A 21,824-nucleotide genomic window follows, 5' to 3' on the forward strand; every position below is an offset into this window, starting at 1 on the left:
AATGTCTGTGCCATGTCTTGCAGGTCAGTGAAGAAGCTCTGGAAGCAACAGTACGCTCTGAAGGTAATTCAGATTTCTTCCAGTAAGGATTAGGGTATGAGCTTTGCTGGAAGCTCAATCATGGTGTGTTGAAAATCCAACTTCCCTGGTAAAAGTATGATTTCATTACCTCACCTACAGCAATTTTAAAGGACAAAATTCTCTAAAGTAATGGAAGCCATTTTTTCTTGTACATATAGTAATGTTTGTGTTGGATTCTTCTCTTCTTTCTAGACTTATCAGCGTGAATTCATTGACAAATGGAAATCCTTGGAGTTGGATGTTATTCTCTGTCCTGCTGTATGTCCAGCCTTCAACTCGGCTTCTAGTGGGATTCTCCTTGGTAAAAAATAACTTTTAGTTCTTTGGTCTTTAAATTAGACAAATACAATGTAGTACAAGATATAGGGGAAATTGTACCGGTTTATAAATCAGAAGAATTGTATTCTAACCTTGGATTTGTCACCACTTTAGTGTTATATTAATTGAAAAATTTAAGATTGAATATATTAGAACCTACCTTGCATGAGATTGCCATCAGCCTTAACTCCTTTCTCTAAACTTGTTATGCCTCTGAATTTGTTTTCTATTATTCTCAAAGTCATTTATTTACTTGTTATTCATCTTTTCCTCTTCTTTTCCCTAGCCAAATAGTTCTAAATTCTTATTCATGCAGCATTTGGTGGCTTATAAGTTTTTTTGGTGTGCATTATTTAATTTGATTTTCACAACCACTGTGAGTATGAAAGACAAGGCTTTTAATCCTCTTCTATTTTGTATTTAAGGAAAGTGATAAAGTAATTTAAAACTATGAATTTAAGGTCACATGGTTTGAAAATAATAGAATGAGGACTAAGACCATGCCCTCTCACTACTTACCCACTAATTTCTCCACTATACTCTGAAGGGTGATAATCCTCTATTTGCAAATTTTTTCAAGTAGGCTTTTTGGGTGTGTACTTTTAGGTTCACAACAAAACTGAGCAGAAGATAGGAGATTTCTCATATACCCCCTGCCTCCAGACATAAATAGCCTCTCCTGTTATCAACATCCTGCATCAGAGTGGGACATTTGTTACAATTGATAAACCTACATTGACACATCATTATCACCCAAACTCCACAGTTTACATTAGGGCTCACTCTTAGTATTGTACATTCTATGGGAATTGAAAGATGTATAATGACATATATCCGTCATTGTAGTATCACATAGAATAGCTTCACTGCCCTAAAAATCCTATGTGCTCCTCCTTTTCATTCCTTCCCCCCTAATACGTGACAACCACCAAACTTTTTACTGTCTCCATAGTATTGCCTTTTCCAGAATGTCATATAGTTGGAATCATACAGTATGTAGCCTTCTAAGACTGACTTTTTTCATTTAGTAACATGCATTTAAGTTTCCTCTACATCTTTTCATAGCTTAATAGCTTGTTTGTTTTTAGCTCTGAATAATATTCCATTGTCTGTATGTACCACGATTTATTTATCCATTCCTCCACTGAAGGGCATCTTGGTTGCTTCCAAGTTTTGGCAAGTATGATTAAAGCTGCTGTAAACATTCATGTGCAGGTTTTTGTGTGGACATAAGTTTTCAGCTTCTTTGGGGTAAATACAAAGGAGCGTGATTGCTGGGTCATATGGTAAGAGTATATTGATTTTTGTAAGAAATTGCCAAACTGTCTTGCAAGTAGCCCTACCATTTTGCATTCCCACCAGGAATAAATGAGAGTTCCTCTTGTTCCACATCCTTACCAGCATTTGTTGTTGTTAGTGTTCTGGATTTTAGCCATTTTAACAGATGCGTAGTGGTATCTCAATGTTGCATTAGTTTGTATATCCCTAATGACGTATGATGTGGAGCATCTCTGCATATGCTTATTTGCCGTCTGTACAACTTCTTTCGTGAGGAGTTTGTTCCATATGTTCCAAGGTCTTTGGACCATATTTTAACTGGTTCTTCATTTTCTTATTGTTGAGTTTTAAGAGTTCTTTGTATGTTTTGGATAGTGGTCTTTTTTCAGATATGTCTTTTGCAAATATTTTCTCCCAGTCTGTGGCTCATCTTTTCATTCTCTTGACAGTGTCTTTTGCAAGCAGAAATTTTTTATTTTAATAAAATCTAGCTTATCAATTATTTCTTTCATAGTTTGCATCTGTAGTGTTTTATCAAAAAAGTCATTGCCATACCCAAGGTCACCTGGATTTTCTATGTTATCTTCTAGGAGTTTTATAGTTTTGCCTTTTACATTAGGCCTGTGATCTGTTTTGAGTTAATTTTTCTGAAGTGTGTAGGTCTGTGTCTAGATTGATTTTTTTTTGCATGTGGATGTCCAGTTGTTCCAGTGCCATTTGTTGAAAAGACTATTTTTTGTACGTTGTCTTGCCTTTGCTCTTTTATCAAAGAGAAGTTGACTATGTTTATGGGAATCTATTTTGGGTTCTCTATTCTGAAATAGAGAATAGAGAATAGATATATCTATTCTTTCACCAATATAACACTGTATTAATTACTGTAGCTTTATAGTAAGTCTTGAAATTAGAATAGTCAGCCCTTCAACTTTTTGTTCTTCTTCAATATTATGTTAGCTATTCCAGGGATGTCAGCTCTCCTTATAAACTTTAGAATCAAGATGCACAAAATAACTTGTTGGGATTTTGATTGTGATTGCATTAAATCTGTAGATCAAGTTGGGAAGACCTGACATCTTGATAATATTGAGTCATGAACAGGGAATATTTCGCCACTTATTTAGTTCTTCTACGATATCTTTCATCTTAGTTTTGTAGTTTTTTTCATCTATGTCTTTTACATATTTTGTTAGATTTGTACCTAAGAATTCAACGTTTGGGATGCTATTGTAAATGGTATTACGTTATTAATTTCAAATTTCACTTGTTCATTGCTAATATAGAAGAAAGCAATTGACTTTTGCATTCTGTAACCCTGCTATAATCCCTTATTTGTTCCAGGAGGGTTTATTTCCCATCAGTACTTTCAGATTTTCTGTATAGACAAATCACATCATTTGTGAACAAAGACAGTTTTATTTCTTCCTTCCTGTTCTATATACCTTCTATTTCCTTTTCTTCACTTATTGCATTAGAAGTAGTAGGAGGGGACACTCTTGTATTGTTCTTACTCTTAGTGGGAGCAAAAATTTTATATTCATGCTCTCACTTCGACTTTAAAGGTTAATTACTTCTTATTTGCACTATAAGCTTGTAAAATAGCATGTTTTCTGTTTTATTCAATCAACAAATATTTCATTTTATTCCTACCATACACCATGACTGGAGTGGGCTTTATTAACACAAATAAACACCATGGCTATGTTATGTTCCTATTATATTAAAAACATCCTGAAATTTAATGTCATACTTTTTTCACATTTATATCCTCAAAATATATGTGATTAAATTATAATAGGTAATAGATAAATATTTGAAAATCAATTAATTTTCTATCAATGTATAATGAATGTCTTTTAAGGAATGAAAATCCCCAGTCATTTTAAAATAATATTTGGAGTAGATGTGGAGTAGAGAACAAGATGAGAAATCTGGACCCAATTTTAGTAATTTCAGCGAAGGGACCATTTCCCCTTATTTCAGTTTGTTTTCTCCACTGAAAAATGTAAACAAGGCCACTTGTTTTTCTGAGTTGTAGAAGGCAGAAGACAAAAGGCTTTGCCTTTTCAGCTTGTAAGGGTGCAAGAAAGGGAGAAACATAATGGTGGGAAGACTGGAGGTGTTCTGATGAGCCTGCGTGCATGATTTCCAGGTGTTACATCCTATACTTTCCTTTACAATGTGCTGAACTTCCCTGCGGGAATTGTCCCCGTTGGCACAGTGACAAAGGAAGATGAGGAGGAGCTGAAACAATACCGAGGATACTACCATGACTTCTGGGATACAACACTCCGGAAGGTGAGTTACTCCAGTAGAGGGCACTGAGTGGCAGGGAAAAGAATTTTTAAGGATTTCCTGCTCCAGATGTTGGGGATGTGCTATTTTTTTCTAGTTTCTGAGAGAGATAAATTTAATGACCTCTACTTTCTCTCTCTGTCCTTCATGCCCTATTGAGCCACATTATCATATATATTTGGCAATGTTACATGAGAATGTTATTTTCTTTTGCAATCAAATAGGATTGAATCTAAGAAATCACTTTTCTTTCTCTGTTTATTAGAAAAAGAAGTAATTAAATATTTCTAGTATTCTTTAAATTCCAAATTTGGTCTTTGTAGAAAATAGAATGTTTAGAGTTTTAGGACTCTGAAACCCTCTTTCATAAGTTTTTCTATTACACTTGTATTTGTCCTGATTTAAGGACATTTTCCTTGTGTTTTATGGACTAGAACAACAGGTGAGCGTTCCAAAACCATCACTATTGGTGTGAACACCCTCCTTCTATTTTCCTCCTTATCCTCACTACACTTTATAGAACAGGAGTTTGAGTTCATTGATATTGAATCTTTAGAATTTTCTGTCTTAAGAAATTCCTGACCCATATGTCTTTGGAGTATTTTCAGAGATGAATTTCTGAACTTAAACATTTTTAATAAATAGGCTGCTAACTCTAGAAGCCATATAAAGCAAAACCTAAGGTACAGTGCTCAACATGTCTACATCCCTATGTAACAACAAACAAACAAAAAATCAACCAATTTTAGCCTGTTACCAAGTATCTAGTATCCAAGGAGGACTATAGTGAAATAACTGATACCTCCTTCTTGGGAATCTGTCCTTCAGCCAAATATTATTTCCACAAACAGTTATCAATTCTTTTGTAGGTTCTGAGAAACATTTATATTTTATATAAATTCTACATAAAGATATAGAGATGGATAGATAAACATTGATATATATTGAAAACCTAGAGTATGTAAGATATGATATTCCAAGTACTACTCAAATTATCATTCTTTAATTATCTTTCCCTAGAATTTTCTGGGAAAACTCAAAGTTCCTATGTTGGAGTTTGTGTTAGAGATGGGATTAATTTCCTCTTGTGGATTAATTTGACTTTTGGAATGCACAAATTAAATAAAAGTGTGAATGAATAGTAACTTAGCAATCTCTGCTTTCGAGTGCTGTTTTAGCACATGAAGAGTGAACGTATGAAATCTGTCTTGACATTCTGTAAAAGGAGCATTAACTTTTATTTTTATTATTTCCCACTTTTAATGATAAGACAATGACTGAAGAAAATAAGGTGCCATATACTTAGGGGATAAATAGACAAAATGTGTAAAACAAACAGTTATTAGTAAAGAGAATATACTACTAGATAATAGAAGTAGATGAATGAAAGTTAAAAATAGGTATAGTTAACTTAATAACCTTTAAGATTGTGTAATTTGTTTAAAAGACTCTAGAGAAGCCAACTTGGTGAAATTGTATAAAATGTATGTCACTTGGCTGATTTAATCTGGAGGATAAAATGATTGGAAACCAAGATGAAGAGCAAGATTTGGAGTACAAGCTAAGGATAAGTAAGAGATGGATACATCACCATCTGGAAGGTTTAAAAAACAAATTAAAGAAAATATTATTTAAGGAGCATAATAAAATAGCAAGATAAAATAAGAATAAATTCAGTTTAGTAGTATTTTTAAAAGTTAAATGTAATAGGTAAAATTTTTGAGGAAAATGATTGAAAGATGAACAGTATATTAGAACAAGTTTTGAAAAGCCTGAAGTCAGCTAAAATTACCTCCTGATGTCAGAGGAAAGTGCTCTTAAAGAGTGCTATTTTCAGAGTGCAAAGGTTACCATTCTCTGGAGAAGTAGGTAGGGTCATTGAGTCTAACGCGGTTGAAGAAAACTTCTGACCTCGTCTTAGAGTTCCATTCCCTGGACTAGAGCTCATTGCAAAGAATTCATGTTGGTTGAGGTCTCCTGTCGCTTATTCTCAGTGCGGCAGTTCTGGTGAAGAACCATCTCCTCCCCTAAACTCTTATCCCTCAAGGAAGACCAAACAACAGGCAGATGACAACCTTTAGTCCCTCCTAGGATCTAAAGTACAAACTTCAGCAACAGAGGATATAGCTGTGATTATTTCAATGCTTTTCATATTCCATCTTTTTTCGGAAATCTCTTTTGGGTGGTTTCTTTCTGTGGGAGGAAGAGAAAACACGGTGAAGGTAAAAACATATAATTGAAGGGTCAAATGGTTTTCAGATTTTAAAATCAATAAACTCACTATAAATTGTTCTAAAACCTAGTCCATCTGTACAAGTGTGGGAGAATCTGATGTGTCCTAGGGAAATGGTGCCAAGGCTCAGACAAGGTAGCTGTGGAATCATGACCTCCTTTCCCTTCCAGACTGTTGAGGGAGGAGTGGGGCTTCCCACTGCAGTGCAGTGTGTGGCTTTACCATGGCGGGATGAGCTGTGTCTGCGCTTGATGAAGGAGGTGGAGACAGTGACCCAAGAACGGAGAAGACACAAGTGAAACCTAGGCCACTGAAGGACTGTCTTCCCCAAGCTTCACAACACTGAGCTTGAAATGCAGCCGCCCCTGCTCCACCCCTCAACCCTCAGAGCCCATATAATCTATTTCTTTCCCCAGGTACTCAAGTTAAACATTTTAATTAATTGATTAATATCTGCCAATGAGCTATGTAATAGTAGTTTTTCCTGACAATTCAAATTCCATTTTCTAGGGAGGTAAACTAGGGCAACTTTCTTTAATTTTTGGCCTTAGTTTCGTGACTGTAAAGTGGGGGGAAATGGTAATGTTTAGGGATAACATTTATTAAATACTTATTACAAACCATAATTGTTTCAAGAGTTTTATTGAGATTAAATCTCCTAATTCCCTGGACAACATTAAAAACAGTGGTTTCATTATTATCTGCATGTTCATAAATGAGGACATCGAAACCAGAGAGGTTAATAAGTGCCAAGGTTACAATTAGAACTCAGACTGTGCCTATCTACCTTAGAAAGGAAAGATATAATAAGACAAAGTTATGTAAAATGCATGCCACACTGCCTGGCATATGGTACTCATCAATCAACATTGGCTTTTATTATTATATTTTTTATGAATCTCTGCTTCTTCAGTTGGAATTTGTCTCTCTTCAATTGAAGTTTGTTTCTCTTTTAAATGCCCAGGTATTTCTAAAAGAGCCATCCATGGGAAGAGCAGACAATAGACTGCACAATGTCTATTTTAATTAGATAAATTGATCCTTGTGGTCTTTGGACTCATTTTGGGGCTACAGAATTAACTTAGGAAAAAACTAAAATTAATTTTATGGATATGGATATTTTCATTGCTTCAAATATTTTCTTTACACAGAAAAACCCAGAATATATATTGTCAACTTGATCTGTCTACAGAGCTTCAGTTTCACCTTTGAATCAATTCTCATTAATCTGAAATAATGAGTGGGGAACACCGCGGGACCAGAGTATAGATCAGACACTCGTGTCACAGTTAAAATGCAATGCAAATTTTGTTACTTATAATTATGTCCAGTATTTAGAAATATTTATCATCCTATAGAATCTTTCAAATGTTTAAAAAGTTATAATACAATGGTTTTGCAATATTTAATATCATATAAATTTTTGGAAAAAGTAAGCCAGAAATTTGTATGTTAAATATAGTTTATTATTGCGACCAATCTCTTATCGGAGCTCTCTTTTGGTTCCGAAGAAATGAACCAAATTTCTAGGAGCTGTATAGCCCCCCCACTTTTTTTTTCTTTCCATCCTTGCCCAACAGCAACAATCCTGATTCTGTGGAGTTAGAATCCACAATCGCTTTCAATTACTTTGCCCTATGCTTTGTTCTTTAAGTATTGGGAGGAAAAAGGGCCATGTTTCTTGAAGCTACACAGCTGACATGGTATAAACTATTTCGGAGGATATTCGTTTATTCACTCATTCATTCAATGCACGTATTTATTGCCTATGACTTGTGCAGGTGAACAAAACAGGCAAAGATTCTACATGTTCTACATGTTATCCTGTTTGTATTTTGTTTCTCAAGTATGTGTTATGTGCATATGTATCCTATGTGTCTATTATATGATTCTATTACACACACAGACACACACACTCTCTGTGTATGTTATTCAGGATGTTTCTACTAATTCAGTCTTCCTAAATCATTGCTTTCTTCAGGATACTTTCCTGTTGAAGCCATGATTGTCTTCCCACTATTTAAAGATTGAGTCAGAGCTCTATAGATCAAGCCTCAAAACTCTGAAACCTAATTCCAAACTATCTTTCCAGCTTATTTTTTACCCTCAGCCAACATGATATTTTCATGTCATTTAATCTGCTATGCTTCTTCCTCCTAAAAGCAGCCTATAAACGTTGGGAGTCAACTTCTACTTCTGGCCAAAATGGAATAACAGGAGCTAGATTAACCCTTGTACCTTAAATAACTCAAAAAACAGAAAAAATATATGAAATAATGGTTTTCAGATGTTGAACAAACAGGCAATGCACAATGATAATCGTGAGAGAGACGAAAGATCCCCACAATTGCCCCTGTTTTCTCGGACCTACCTTCTCAGAGATATTTCCAGCCCCAGCACTGAGAGGAAGAATCCAGGGAGAGCCTGGCAGTTTCTTAAGTTGATGTGATAGAATTGGCTGTATGGGGATGTCCAGGTGGCTAGACTTCACAGGACAGAATGACATGGAGGGAAAATCAGCACAGAAAGAGAGCCACAGAGAACTGTAGAGATTGCCTTCAAATCTTTGGCTGAATACTGATCAGCACATATATGTGAGGAATTATCCAAGGTGGGGGAAGAGGCATCTAAAAAGAAGGGACAACAATCCCTAGAGCCTGAAATAGTTTGTTTCCCACTAGCGAGAGTAGAAAAACCTCATAATATGTGAAGCATCAGTCAGAGTACTTAGAAGGTGATTGCCTTGGTAGTGGAGTATAATTAACCCGAGACTAAAAGCTGCTCTAGTCCACATAACAGTGCTTGAAACCATGACTTAGAGGGATAAAACTGTTTCCAAGTAACTTCATTTCCATCCAGAGCAAAGTTTAAGAGTTCTTTTAAAAATTCAAGAATATTCAGCACTTAAGAAGTTAAAATTCACAATGTGTGGCATCCAATCGAAAATATCCGGGTATACAAAGAAGCATTGTTATCTGTTATTTTGAAAGAATGAAGCCTGACCAAAACAGGTGGTCAAATTTCTGGAGCTGTATGAATATCATCTCCTTCATATTCTCCAAAAAAGTAGGTATAATTAAGGTAAGTTGATGCAAATGCAGGAGATGAACTATGTGCATAGAAAGAAACATTGTGCTCACGTGCCTTTTTCTAATTAGAGTAAATTACTTAGTGATTACTAACTTGAATTCACAGAGAATGCCAATATCTGTTCTTAATCCATTGGTTCTCAGCATCATGGTGGAGGTAGTGGAAAGCAGGCATGTGTATTTTGAATAAGATCCCCCACATTACTTGCTGCAACAGCCCCAGAATCATCATCCCACTCTAAACCTAACCTCCTTTCCTGTCTGGCTGCTGAGAATGGCAACATCACTACCTACTCCATGAAGAGGTTGTCTATGAACACGGTAGCTATCATAGCCCTCCCCTACCTCTCCTAAATCATTATCTATCCCCGTCTCCTTCTTTAGAATTCTTCTTACACTTATCTCTGACCAATATATTACACATTCATTCTTTTATGGGTTTAATATCTGTCTCTATGGCCAGAAAATAAGCTCCATGAAGCAGGGACCTCATTTGTTTACCTCTGAATATTCTTAGTCCATATTAGTGGCTCATAGCTATTTATTAAATGAATGAAAGGGCCAGCCTCGTGGCTTAGTGGTTGAGTGCACGCACTGCACTACTGGGAGCCCCGGTTCAGATCCTGGGTGCACACCAACGCACTGCTTGTCCCGCCATGCTGAGGCAGCATCCCACATACAGCAACTAGAAGGATGTGCAACTATGACATACAACTATCTACTAGAGCTTTGGGGAGAAAAAGGGGAAAAAAAGAGAGGAGGATTGGCAATAGATGTTACTCAGGGCCGGTCTCCCTCAGCAAAAAGAGGAGGATTGGCATGGATGTTATTTCAGGGCTGATTTTCCTCAAAAAAAAAAAAAATGACTGAAGGTTTCTTAACATCATGCAATTACTTCTTTGTTGATATAATTTTTTTGTAATGTTCTCCAAGTGCAAGTCAGAGATTTTTACATTATTTTCCCATAATAGATGATAAGATGAATCAACTCAATTTTTTTTTTAATTTTTTGTTTATTGCAGTAACATTGGTTTATAACATTGTAAAAATTTCAGGTGTACATCATTATACTTCTATTTCTGCATAGATTACATCATGTTCACCACCAAAATACTAATTACAACCCATCACCACACACATGTACCGAATTATCCCTTTCACCCTCCTCCCTCCCCCCTTCCACTCTGGTAACCACCAATCCAATCTCTGTCTCTATGTGTTTGTTTATTGTTGTTATTATCTACTACTTAATGAAGGAAATCATACGGTATTTGACCTTCTCCCTCTGACTTATTTCACTTTGCATTATACCCTCAATGTCCATCCGTGTTGTCACAAATGGCTGGATTTCATCGTTTCTTATGGCTGAGTAGTATTCCATTGTGTATATATACCACATCTTCTTTATCCATTCGTCCCTTGATGGGCACTTAGGTTGCTTCCAAGTCTTGGCTATTGTGAATAACGCTGCAATGAACACAGGGGTGCATGTACCTTTGCAAATTGGTGTTTTCAAGTTCTTTGGCTAAATACCCAGCAGTGGAATAGCTGGATGATATGGTAGTTCTATCCTTGATTTTTTGAGGACTCTCCGTACTGTTTTCCATAGTGGCTGCACCAGTTTGCACTTCCACCAGCAGTGTATGAGAGTTCCCTTCTCTCCACATCCTCTCCAACACATGTTGTTACCCGTCTTGTTAATTATAGCCATTGTGACGGGCGTGAAGTGATATCTCATTGTAGTTTTGATTTGCATTTCCCTGATAGTTAGTGATTTTGAACATCTTTTCATGTGTCTGTTGGCCATCTGTATATCTTCTTTAGAGAAATGTCTGTTCAGGTCTTTTGCCCATTTTTTAATTGGGTTGTTACTTTTTTTGTTGTTGAGATGCATGAGTTCTTTATTTATTTTGGAGATTAAGCCCTTATCAGAAGTATGGTTTGCAAATATCTTCTCCCAATTGTTAGGTTGTGTTTTTGTTTTGTTCATGGTTTCCTTTGCTGTGCAGAAGGTTTTTAGTTTGATGTAGTCCCATTTGTTTATTTTTTCTATTGTTTCTCTTGCCCGGTCAGACATGGTGTTTGAAAATATGTTGCTAACACCGATGTCAAAGAGCATACTGCCTATGTTTTCTTCTAGAAGTTTCATAGTTTCAGGTCTTACATTCAAGTCTTTAATCCATTTGGAGTTAATTTTTGTGTATGGTGTAAGGTAAGGGTCTACTTTCATTTTTTTGCATGTGGCTATCCAGTTTTCCCAACACCATTTGTTGAAGAGACTTTCTTTTCCCCATTGTATGTTCTTGGCTCCTTTGTCAAAGATTAGCTGTCCATAGAATCAACTCAATTCTTAAGTTTGATAATGGATTAAATGAAAAGTGGATAATGAAGACATTCATTAATCCACTTCTATGAGCTTTTAAATATATGCGTATTACTGGTAGAGGTTCATAGCAAATGAATTAATTCTCCCTAAATTATCACTTTGCCATCACTTTTATTAAGTTAAATTATATTGATTTAAATTAATAAAATATTAACTGCCTATTAGGTGCCAGGCGCTGTGGTCAGTTCTGAGAATACAGCAATCTGTAAAATATTCTCATATTTCTTACCCTCATAACTTACAGACTAAATGCCTGATAAATAAGCATTTCATTCACAAATCATATGCAATTGGGAGAGAAACGTGAACATCTAAGACAAAGAGCTCTAAATCTATGTAGCAATTAGCCAGCTACCTTTATGATGAACAATTAAAACATTGTATAGAAAACGAAAACAAAAAATACTGCTAAAACACTCATATTGTCAGGAGTATCATCTGTATCATTGCAAGAATATACTTTTTGATTTAGAAATACGAAACTTTTTAAAATAATGATATTTGAACTTTTGTTTTGGAAGTAAAAGATCTCACCTCTTAGTGAGACTCCTTTAAAAGAAGACTTAGTTTAATTCTCAAATCTGCCACTTACAAACCGTGTGACCTAGAACAAACTACTTGATTTTTCTGAGTCTTCATTTCCTTTGTGAAATTCTAATAATTATTCATCCTCTTTCACAAGATTGTGGTCAGAATCAAATGAGATTATGTTTTAGAAAATGCTTTGAAAACCACAAACATTGTGGCTATGGCATAGAGTGTTGAGAACAGTAAGCGAACTAAATTTGCAAATTGATCAGCATATAGTTATAAGCACTTAATAAGTGACCCATACATATAGCTATCATGTTAGAGATGAAAAATAAAAAAGGGGAAGATTTCATATAGAAAGATTTGAAAGCAAATTGTATTTCCAAGGAAGACATTTGGAAATTGAGGACCAGAGGGCTTTTCTTTTCTTTCTGAATTTTGATGTGAATATAATTAGAACATAATCTCAACAAATCCCCCACCAATGTGTGAAGCTAATGCTCACCTTCATGCTCTTACTTCAATTCTTCCTCTGGTGATGCTCGGTGAGTCAGGGAAAGGAGAAAAGACACTTCAAGTGCTATTCACTAAATTAAGAACAAGGTTGAAATGTCTTCTATCACATTATTTTTATTAACACTGGTTTCTCGGACACCCATTTGGATCTATGCAAGCATCATATCAGACTACCTTTATGAATATTAAAGGAGAATAGACGACATTAGATGTGATTGGAATTTTTCAGGTAAATCTCCATTTTTACAAACTTTGGAATTAGAACATAATATGAAAGTGAATGTTACATAAATTTGAAATCCTTTCCAGGAATTATTTATCAGAAGAAAAAAGCAAAATGTGGAACTTTGAGCAAGTGATGGGCATTGAGATATTCTTCTGTTACTCAGCGGAAAGCAGCATACTCTTTAACTTGAATTCAGCTATGCACAATGGTCCTTGTCTATTGAAATAACATTTCCCTTAAGCATTTCTTTTATTGCTCTAGGTAATGGAACCATCCACTGCAGTGTCATTTCATCATTATTATCAGCAATGAGAGTCATCTTTGTCTTTATTAAAAATCACACCATTGAGATACTTCTTGATTTGTCATCATTCACAATGAACTAATTTTATTGGTGTTTGTAACATGGACTAAGAAATGTGGTAAATTATATATTTTGTTCAATATAAAATATATTCCAAGAGGTTCTGGAAGTCAAGATGTCGGTGTAAGCAGACTCTGAACTCACCTCCTCCCGCGGACACAGCCAATTTACAACTACTCGTGAAAAATTACCCCTGAGAGAGAACTGAAAACTGGATAAGAGGAACTCCTGCAACAAACGACAATCATAATTGAGGTGGAAGAGGCAGAAACTCCCTTCTGGAGAGAAAAAACGCCACCTTCACAAGCCGCAGAGCCTCACGGCCGGCCCGGAGCAGCCCACAGGTCCACAGCCCTCCCCAGAGAAGCAGGGCCCTGAGCCAGGGAGCACCCCCCCGTAGGCACTTTGTGGACCCAGCACAATCGAGATGAGTGGCATAATATCTGACTTTGCCAGCTACTAAAACATCGGGGAGTACCCCCAGAAAAGCTGGTTCACAAAGAAATTAAAACCAGCTCTTAAAGGGCCCACATGAAAACTCACCCACTTCAGAAAACTACCTAAAATCACCAGAAAGAAAAGTACACAGTGCTTTGGTGAAAAGAGACTCACTTGATAGGCCCTGAGTGCATCTTGGTGAGAGGTGAGACCTCTCCAGGGTTGGGACATTGGCAGCAGCCTTTGTTGTGGCCTGGTGTGGGCATGCTGATACAGACACCATTGGAGTTCTCCCTGGGGCCAATGCTAGCCCAGGGTCTGCCCCACCCACTAGATCACTGATTTAATCCAGCTCAGCCAGGGCAGGCAGCCCACCCTAGAGACTGGCCCCACCCAACAACAAGCCCTCAGGCAACTTGTGGCCTGCATAGATTGGTGACTGGATTCTCTGCAGCCTGGCAACTGAGCCAACTTCAGTGGTACAGGGCAGGCACAAGGAGTGGGTGGAGAGTGTGGGGCGGTGGTGGAGTGTGTGGGGCTCCCGCCGTGGAGAGACTGGGTCTGCTTTGGGAGGTCGGGGCATGCACATAGGGCAGGACTGTGTTGACTGTGTATGTGGACCTGTGGGCGGCAGGGCTTGTCAGCTGCAGAAGACTTGTGCTTCTCAAAGACCCACATAGGGGGTTTGCCCCACCTTCCAAAGCCTGAAACAATTGGGTGCTCCCATGCCTGAGGCCAGCCCCATCCAGCTGCAATCCTCAGAGAGCTGACAAGAGACATAAAGGCTGGAGGCTTATAGCAATTGTAAGGCCCTGAGCCTAACAACCTGCCACGCTGGGGGTCTACTCATTTAAACGAAATACTGCAACACAAATGTGGTATTAGAACTTGCAGCAAACTGTGCTGGGGCTCCCCACACATGATAAAGAGACTGAAGGGCCCACAACAACTACAAGCAGCTGAGCATGACAACAGCTGGCCAGGAGCATAATTCGGCCTCCATGGGTGCCTACAGGGAGAGCAAACAGGTCACAACAGAAGGACACACGTAGCCCACATATGGGTCACCACTGGAACATTGAGAACTGAGGGAAGCACACGGTAGGCCTCCTAAGGCATCACTTACATAAGGTCACCTATGCAAGAGCAGGAGACGTAGCTGACCTACCTAATACATAGACACAAGCACAGGAAAAAGGCAAAATGAGGAGGAAAAGGAATACATTCCAAGTAAGGGAACAGGACAAAACACCAGAAAAGGAACTAAGTGAAACAGAAATGAGCAACCTACCTGAAAGAGAGTTCAAACTAAGAGTGTTAAGGATGCTCACTGATCTGGGGAGAAGAATAGATGAGCTCAGTGAGAATGTCAACAAAGAAATGGAAGATATAAAAAAGAACCAATCAGAAATGAAGAATACAATACTGGAAATGAAAAATTCACTAGAGGGATTCAAAAGGAGAGTAGAGGATACAGAAGAATGGATCTGCGAGCTGGACAAAAGACTGGAAGAAATTACCCGAGCTGAACAGGTACAAGAGAAAAGAATTAAAAAGAGTGAGGACAGTTTAAGGGACCTCTGGGACAACATCAAGCACACTAACATCCATGTTATAGGTGTCCCGGAAGGAGAAGAGCGAGACAAAGGGGCAGAGAATCTATTTCAAGAAATAATAGATGAAAACTTCCCTAACCTAAGGAAGGAAACAAACATCCAGGTACAGGAAGCACAGAGAGCCCCAAACAAGATAAACGCAAAGAGACCCACACCAAGACACATCATAATCAGAATGTCCAGAATTAAGGATAAAGAGAGAATCCTAAAAGCTGCAAGAGAAAGACAAGCTACATAAAAAGGAAACCCCATAAGGCTATTAACTGACTTCTCAACAGAAACCTTACAGGCTGGAAGAGAGTGGCACGATATGTTTAAAGTGCCAGAAGGAAAAAACTTACAGCCAAGAATACTCTACCCAGCAAGGTTATCATTCAAAATGGAAGTAGAGACCAAAAATTTCCCAGACAAGGAAAAATTAAAGGAGTTTGTCACCAAGAAACCAGTGCTACAAGAAATGTTAAAGGGACTGATTAAAGGGGAAAGGGAAGACCACAAATAGGAAAAATTATCTATTTCCATGATAAGAGGCTAATGGATACAAATGCACAAAAATGAGGTTAGATATGATATCAAAAACATAAAATGAGGGAGGAGGGGAGTTAAAGAGTAGAGCTTTCAGACAGAAGTCAAACTAAAGAGACCATCAATTCTGCGTAGAAGGAGAAAGCAACAGAGAAGGACTACTAAAACACTGAGAAAAAATAAAAAATTAAAAAATAACAGTAAGTACATACTTATCAATAGCTACTTTAAACGTCAATGAACTAAATGCTCCAATTAAAAGGCATAGGGTGGGTGATTGGATAAAACAACAAGACCCATATATATGCTGCATATGAGAGACACACTTCAGACCTAAAGGCACTCACAAACTGAAAGTGAAGGGATGGAAAAAGATACTCCACGCAAATGGCAATGAAAAGAAAGCTGGGGTAGCAGTACTCATATCAGACACAATAGACTTTAAAACAGAAACTGTAGAAAGAGACAAACAAGGGCATTACATGATGATCAAGGGAACAATACAACAAGAGGATATAACACTTGTAAATATCTATGCACCCAACCTAGGAGCACCTACATATATAAAGCAATTATTAACAGACATAAAAAGAGAAACAGACAGTAACACAATAATAGTAGGGGACTTTAACACTCCACTTACACCAACAGATAGATCATCCAAACAGAAGATCAATAAGGAAACATTGGCCTTAAATGACACACTAGAACAGATGGACCTAGTAGATATATACAGAGCATTCCATCCAAAAACTGAAGAATACACGTTCTTTTCAAATGCACATGGAACATTCTCCAGGATTGATCACCTATTAGGCCACAAAACAAGTCTCCATAAATTTAAGAAGATTGAAATAATACCAAGCATCTTTTCTGACCACAATGGTATGAAACTGGAAATCAACTATAGGAAGAAAATCAGAAAATCCACAAATACGTGGAGATTAAACAAAATGCTACTGAACAATGACTGGGTCAATGAAGAAATCAAAGAAGAAATCAAGAAATACCTGGAGACAAATGAAAATGAAAATAAAACATGCCAGAATTTATGAGATACAGCAAAAGCGGTTCTAAGAGGGAAGTTTATAGCAATACAGGTCTATCTCAACAAAAAAGAAAAATCTCAAATAAACAATCTAACAATGCACCTAAAGGAACTGGAAAAAGAAGAACAAATAAAGCCCAAAATTAGTAGAAGAAGGTAAATAAAAATCAAAGCAGAAATAAATGAAATAGAGACTAAAAAAACCAATAGAAAAAATTCATTAAACCAAGAGCTGGTCATTTGAAAAGATAAACAAAATTGACAAACCTTTAGCTAGACGCACCAAGAAAAAAAGAGAGAAGGAACAAATAAGTAAAATCAGAAATGAAGGAGGAGAAATTACAACAGACACTTCTGAAATATAAAAGATTATAAGAGACTACTATGAAAAGCTATATGCCAACCAATTCGACAACCTGGAAGAAATGGATAAATTCTTAGAATCATACAACCTTCCAAAAGTAGATCAAGAAGAAGTAGAGAATTTGAATAGACCAATCACCAGTAAGGAGATCAAAACAGTAATCAAAAACCTCCCAAAAATAAAAGTCCAGGACCAGAGGGTTTCCCTGGTGAATTCTACCAAGCATTCAAAGAAGACTTAATACCTATCCTTCTCAAACTCTTCCAAAAAACTGGTGGGGGGGAAGCTCCCTAACTCATTCTATGAAGCCGACATTACCCTGATACCAAAACCAGAAACGGACAACACAAAAAAAGAAAATTACAGGCCAATGTCATTGATGAACATCCATGCAAAAATCCTCAACAAAATACTAGCAAATCGCATACAACAATACATTAAAAAGATTATACACCATGAGCAAGTGGGATTTGTTCCAGGGATGCAGGGATGGTTCATCATTTGCAAATCAATCACCGTGACACACCACATTAATAAAATGAAGAATAAAAATCATATGATCATCTCAATAGATGCAGAGAAAGCATTTGACAAGATACAGCATCCATTTATGATAAACTCTGAATAAAATGGGTATAGAAGGAAAGTACCTCAATATACTAAAGACCATATATTACAAACCCACAGATGATATCATCCTCAATGGTGAAAAACTGAAAGCTATCCCTCTAAAAAGAAGAACCAGACAAGGATGCCCATTGTCACCACTCCTATTTAACATAGTACTGGAAGTCCTAGCCAGAGCAATCAGGCAAGCAAAAGAAATAAAATTGATCCAAATTGGAAAGAAAGACGTGAAACTGTCACTATTTGCAGATAACATGATTTTATATACAGAAAACCCTAAAGAATCCACCAGAAAACTTTTAAAAGTAATAAACGAATATGGTAAAGTTGCAGGATACAAAATCAACATACAAAAATCAGTTGCATTTCTATACACTAACAACGAACTAGCAGAAAGAGAAATTAAGAATACAATCCCATTTACAATTGTAACAAAAAGAATAAAATACCTAGGAATAAACTTAAACAAAGGGGTGAAATATCTGTACACCAAAAACTCTAAAACATTGCTGAAAGAAATTGAAGAAGACACAAAGAAATGGAAAGATATTCTGTGCTCTTGGATTGGAAGAATTAACATAGTTAAGATGTTTAAGATGTCCATACTTCCTAAAGCAATCTATAGATTCAATGCAATCCCTATCAAAGTTCCAACAACATTTTTCACAGAAATAGAACAAAGAATCCTAAAATTTATATGGAACAACAAAAGACCTCGAATAGCTAAAGGAATCCTGAGAAAAAGAACAAAGCTGGAGGTATCACACTCCCTGATTTCAAAATATACTACTAAGCTATAGTAACCAAAACAGCATGGTACTGGCACAAAAACAGACACACGGATCAATGGAATAGAATCGAAAGCCCAGAAATAAACCCACACATCTATAGACAGCTAATCTTTGACAAAGGAGCCAAGAACATACAATGGAGAAAAGAAAGTCTCTTCAACAAATGGTGTTGGGAAAACTGGACAGCCACATGCAAAAAATGAAAGTAGACCCTTACCTTACACCATACAAAAAAATTAACTCCAAATGGATTAAAGACTTGAATGTAAGATCTGAAACTATGAAACTTCTAGAAGAAAACATAGGCAGTAGGCTCTTCCACATCTGTCTTAGCAACATACTTTAAAGCACCATGTCTGACTGGACAAGAGAAACAATAGAAAAAATAAGCAAATGGGACTACATCAAACTAAAAAGCTTCTGCACAGCAAACGAAACCATCAACAAAACAAAAAGACAACCTAACAATTGGGAGAAGATATTTGCAAACCATACGTCTGATATGGGGTTAATCTCCAAAATATATAAAGAATTCATGCATCTCAACAACAAAAAAAGTAACAACCCAATTTAAAAAAGGGCAAAAGACCTGAACAGACATTTCTCCAAAGAAGACATACAAATGGCCAACAGACACATGAAAAGATGTTCAACATCATTAACTATCAGGGAAATGCAAATCAAAACTACAATGAGATATCACCTCACGCCTGTCAGAATGGCTATAATTAACAAGACAGGAAACAACATGTGTTGGAGAGGATGTGGAGAGAAGGGAACTCTCATACACTGCTGGTGGGAGTGCAAACTGGTGCAGCCACTATGGAAAACAGTATGGAGATTCCTCAAAAAATCAAGGATAGAACTACCATATGATCCAGATATTCCACTGCTGGGTATTTATCTAAAGAACTTGAAAATACCTATGCATAAAGAACCATGCACCCCTGTGTCCATTGCAGCGTTATTCACAATAGCCAAGACTTGGACGCAACCTAAGTGCCCATCAAGGGACGAATGGATAAAGAAGATGTGGTATATATACACAATGGAATACTACTCAGCCATAAGAAAGGATGAAATCCAGCCATGTGTGACAACACGGATGGACATTGAGGGTATTATGCAAAGTGAAGTAAGTCAGAGAGAGAAGGTCAAATACTGTAGGATTTCCTTCATTAAGTAGTAGATAATAACAACAATAAGCAAACACATAGAGACAGAGATCAGATTGGTGGTTACCAGAGGGGAAGTGGGGAGGGAGGAAGGAGAAAGGGATAATTTGGCATATGTGTGTGGTGATGGGTTGTAATTAGTATTTGGGTGGAGAACATGATGTAATCTATGTAGAAATAGAAGTATAATGATGTACACCTGAAATTTATATAGTTATAAACCAATGTTACTGCAATAAACAAAAAATTTAAAAAAATAAAAAAATAATAAAATAAAATATATTCCGAGAAACACCATTTATTTAGACTTCAACTTGAATCGTGCCCCCTAAAGTTGTCCAATGAATTGGTTCTGCGACTCCCTGGGAAGTAGTATAGGTTAGTAGTTACATGTACAGACAGGCAGTAAACTGCCTGAATTCAAATTCTGGATTGCCCTTGCCAGCTGTGTGCTTCACTTTCCACCTCTGTGAAACACCCTGTGCCTATTGCTGTATTGTTATAATATAGTATCCTGATCATTGTATCTCTCATGCTTAGCATACATAGATGCTCAGTTATTTTTAAAATTTATTAAAAACAAAAATAAACGCATTCATATTTCATGAAGTAATTGGCAAAGAAAGTTAACATCAAGTATTTAGAAAAATAAACTTAAGTTCTAGTTTGTCATCTTTCTATTTAGACCCTTATCTGTTATTGTGAGACTCTAGTGAGATAATAAATGTTGAGGAACCTCAACATTTAAAGTGCTCTGGAAAAGGACAGAAAATATTTTTCTCTGTTATAGGATTATTCAGACTATGTATTTTCCTTTGCTTCAACTTCTCAGTTTTGTCATTTGCCTTTAGGCAAATTTACTGGACAGATAAAATCAGAGAGGAAGAGGTGACAAGTAAAATCTGAGAACTTCACAGGAGAAATTCCGATAAAGTTTAAACTTATTTCAATTAATAGTTAAAGATGAGTAAAGGGTTTTTCATAAAGGGGAGGTGCCTCCATTATTTCTAGCCTGCATTATTTTTTAAAATATCACTACAAATCAAACTCCAAATGCATTTAGCTAGAAATTTAGAATTTATTTAAATATTTAAGGAAACAGAATAGAGGGCTACATGAAATCTCATACAGTAAAACTTCAGTGTTTTCTTAAAAAACACTTATTTTCTTTACAACAAATGTTCATGTAACATGTTGTTTGGAGGTTCACTTATCCTCAATAATATTAACAGCATCTAACACTTATGTTGAATCTACCATTCCTATTCCAAATAACATATTTCGACTCATTATTCCTGACAACTCTATGTCCTAGATACCATTATTCATTTATAAATGAGGAAACAGACACAAAGATGAGTGATTTGACCAGAGTTAAATGACTGAGTTGGGATTTGACGCCAGACATTCTGGCTTTGAAGTCTGTGCTCTTAAGCGCTAGACTGCACTGTCCCTCAACGCTTTCAAAATCCCTGCTTGAAGTTCCTACTCTCTGGTGACCAATTCTTTCCTTCCAACCCGCCTCCTCTATCACCCCCTCTCTGGCCATTCATCTGCCTTATCAAGACCTCCACCAACATGACTCTTCCCTTCTTTTCCTACCTACCAAATAAGTTCATTTCCTCCTTCGTTCAGCATAACGCCTATGGTCTATCATCATAATCACTTCGTTTTAAACCCTCTCTCTTCCCTCCCTCCTCCTCCTTTCTTGCTCTCATCTAACTAATCCATATTCCAAATTAAACACAATGATTAGCCTACTCTGTGCAAATACGGAGCAGCTGAGCATTGCAAAACTACTTACTGGTTTTGTTTAAATTCATGATCATAAGCTTCAAGCGCACCCTTTGAGTCACAAAACTCTACCACACCTCCTTAGTATGCCCACTTTCCCACTCTCAAAATGATCATTACTATTTACCTATG

At 36.7% G+C, this 21,824-nt stretch overlaps 1 protein-coding gene across 1 annotated transcript in view; it reads left to right on the forward strand.

Annotated features, from left to right (window-relative positions):
* Window positions 1-6,719, forward strand: part of LOC131415757 (vitamin D3 hydroxylase-associated protein-like) — a 41,538-nt gene extending 34,819 nt beyond the window's left edge. The window contains exons 12-15 of the mRNA XM_058557575.1: window positions 24-63; window positions 274-382; window positions 3,827-3,972; window positions 6,373-6,719. Of these exons, the coding sequence (XP_058413558.1) occupies window positions 24-63; window positions 274-382; window positions 3,827-3,972; window positions 6,373-6,501 (424 nt within the window). The 3' untranslated portion in view covers window positions 6,502-6,719. The remainder of the gene's footprint in view (window positions 1-23; window positions 64-273; window positions 383-3,826; window positions 3,973-6,372) is intronic.
* The last annotated feature ends 15,105 nt before the right edge of the window (window positions 6,720-21,824 follow it).

The sequence above is a fragment of the Diceros bicornis genome, chromosome 17 (genome assembly GCF_020826845.1).
Source record: "Diceros bicornis minor isolate mBicDic1 chromosome 17, mDicBic1.mat.cur, whole genome shotgun sequence".
In the NCBI taxonomy this organism is placed as follows: Eukaryota; Metazoa; Chordata; class Mammalia; order Perissodactyla; family Rhinocerotidae; genus Diceros; species Diceros bicornis.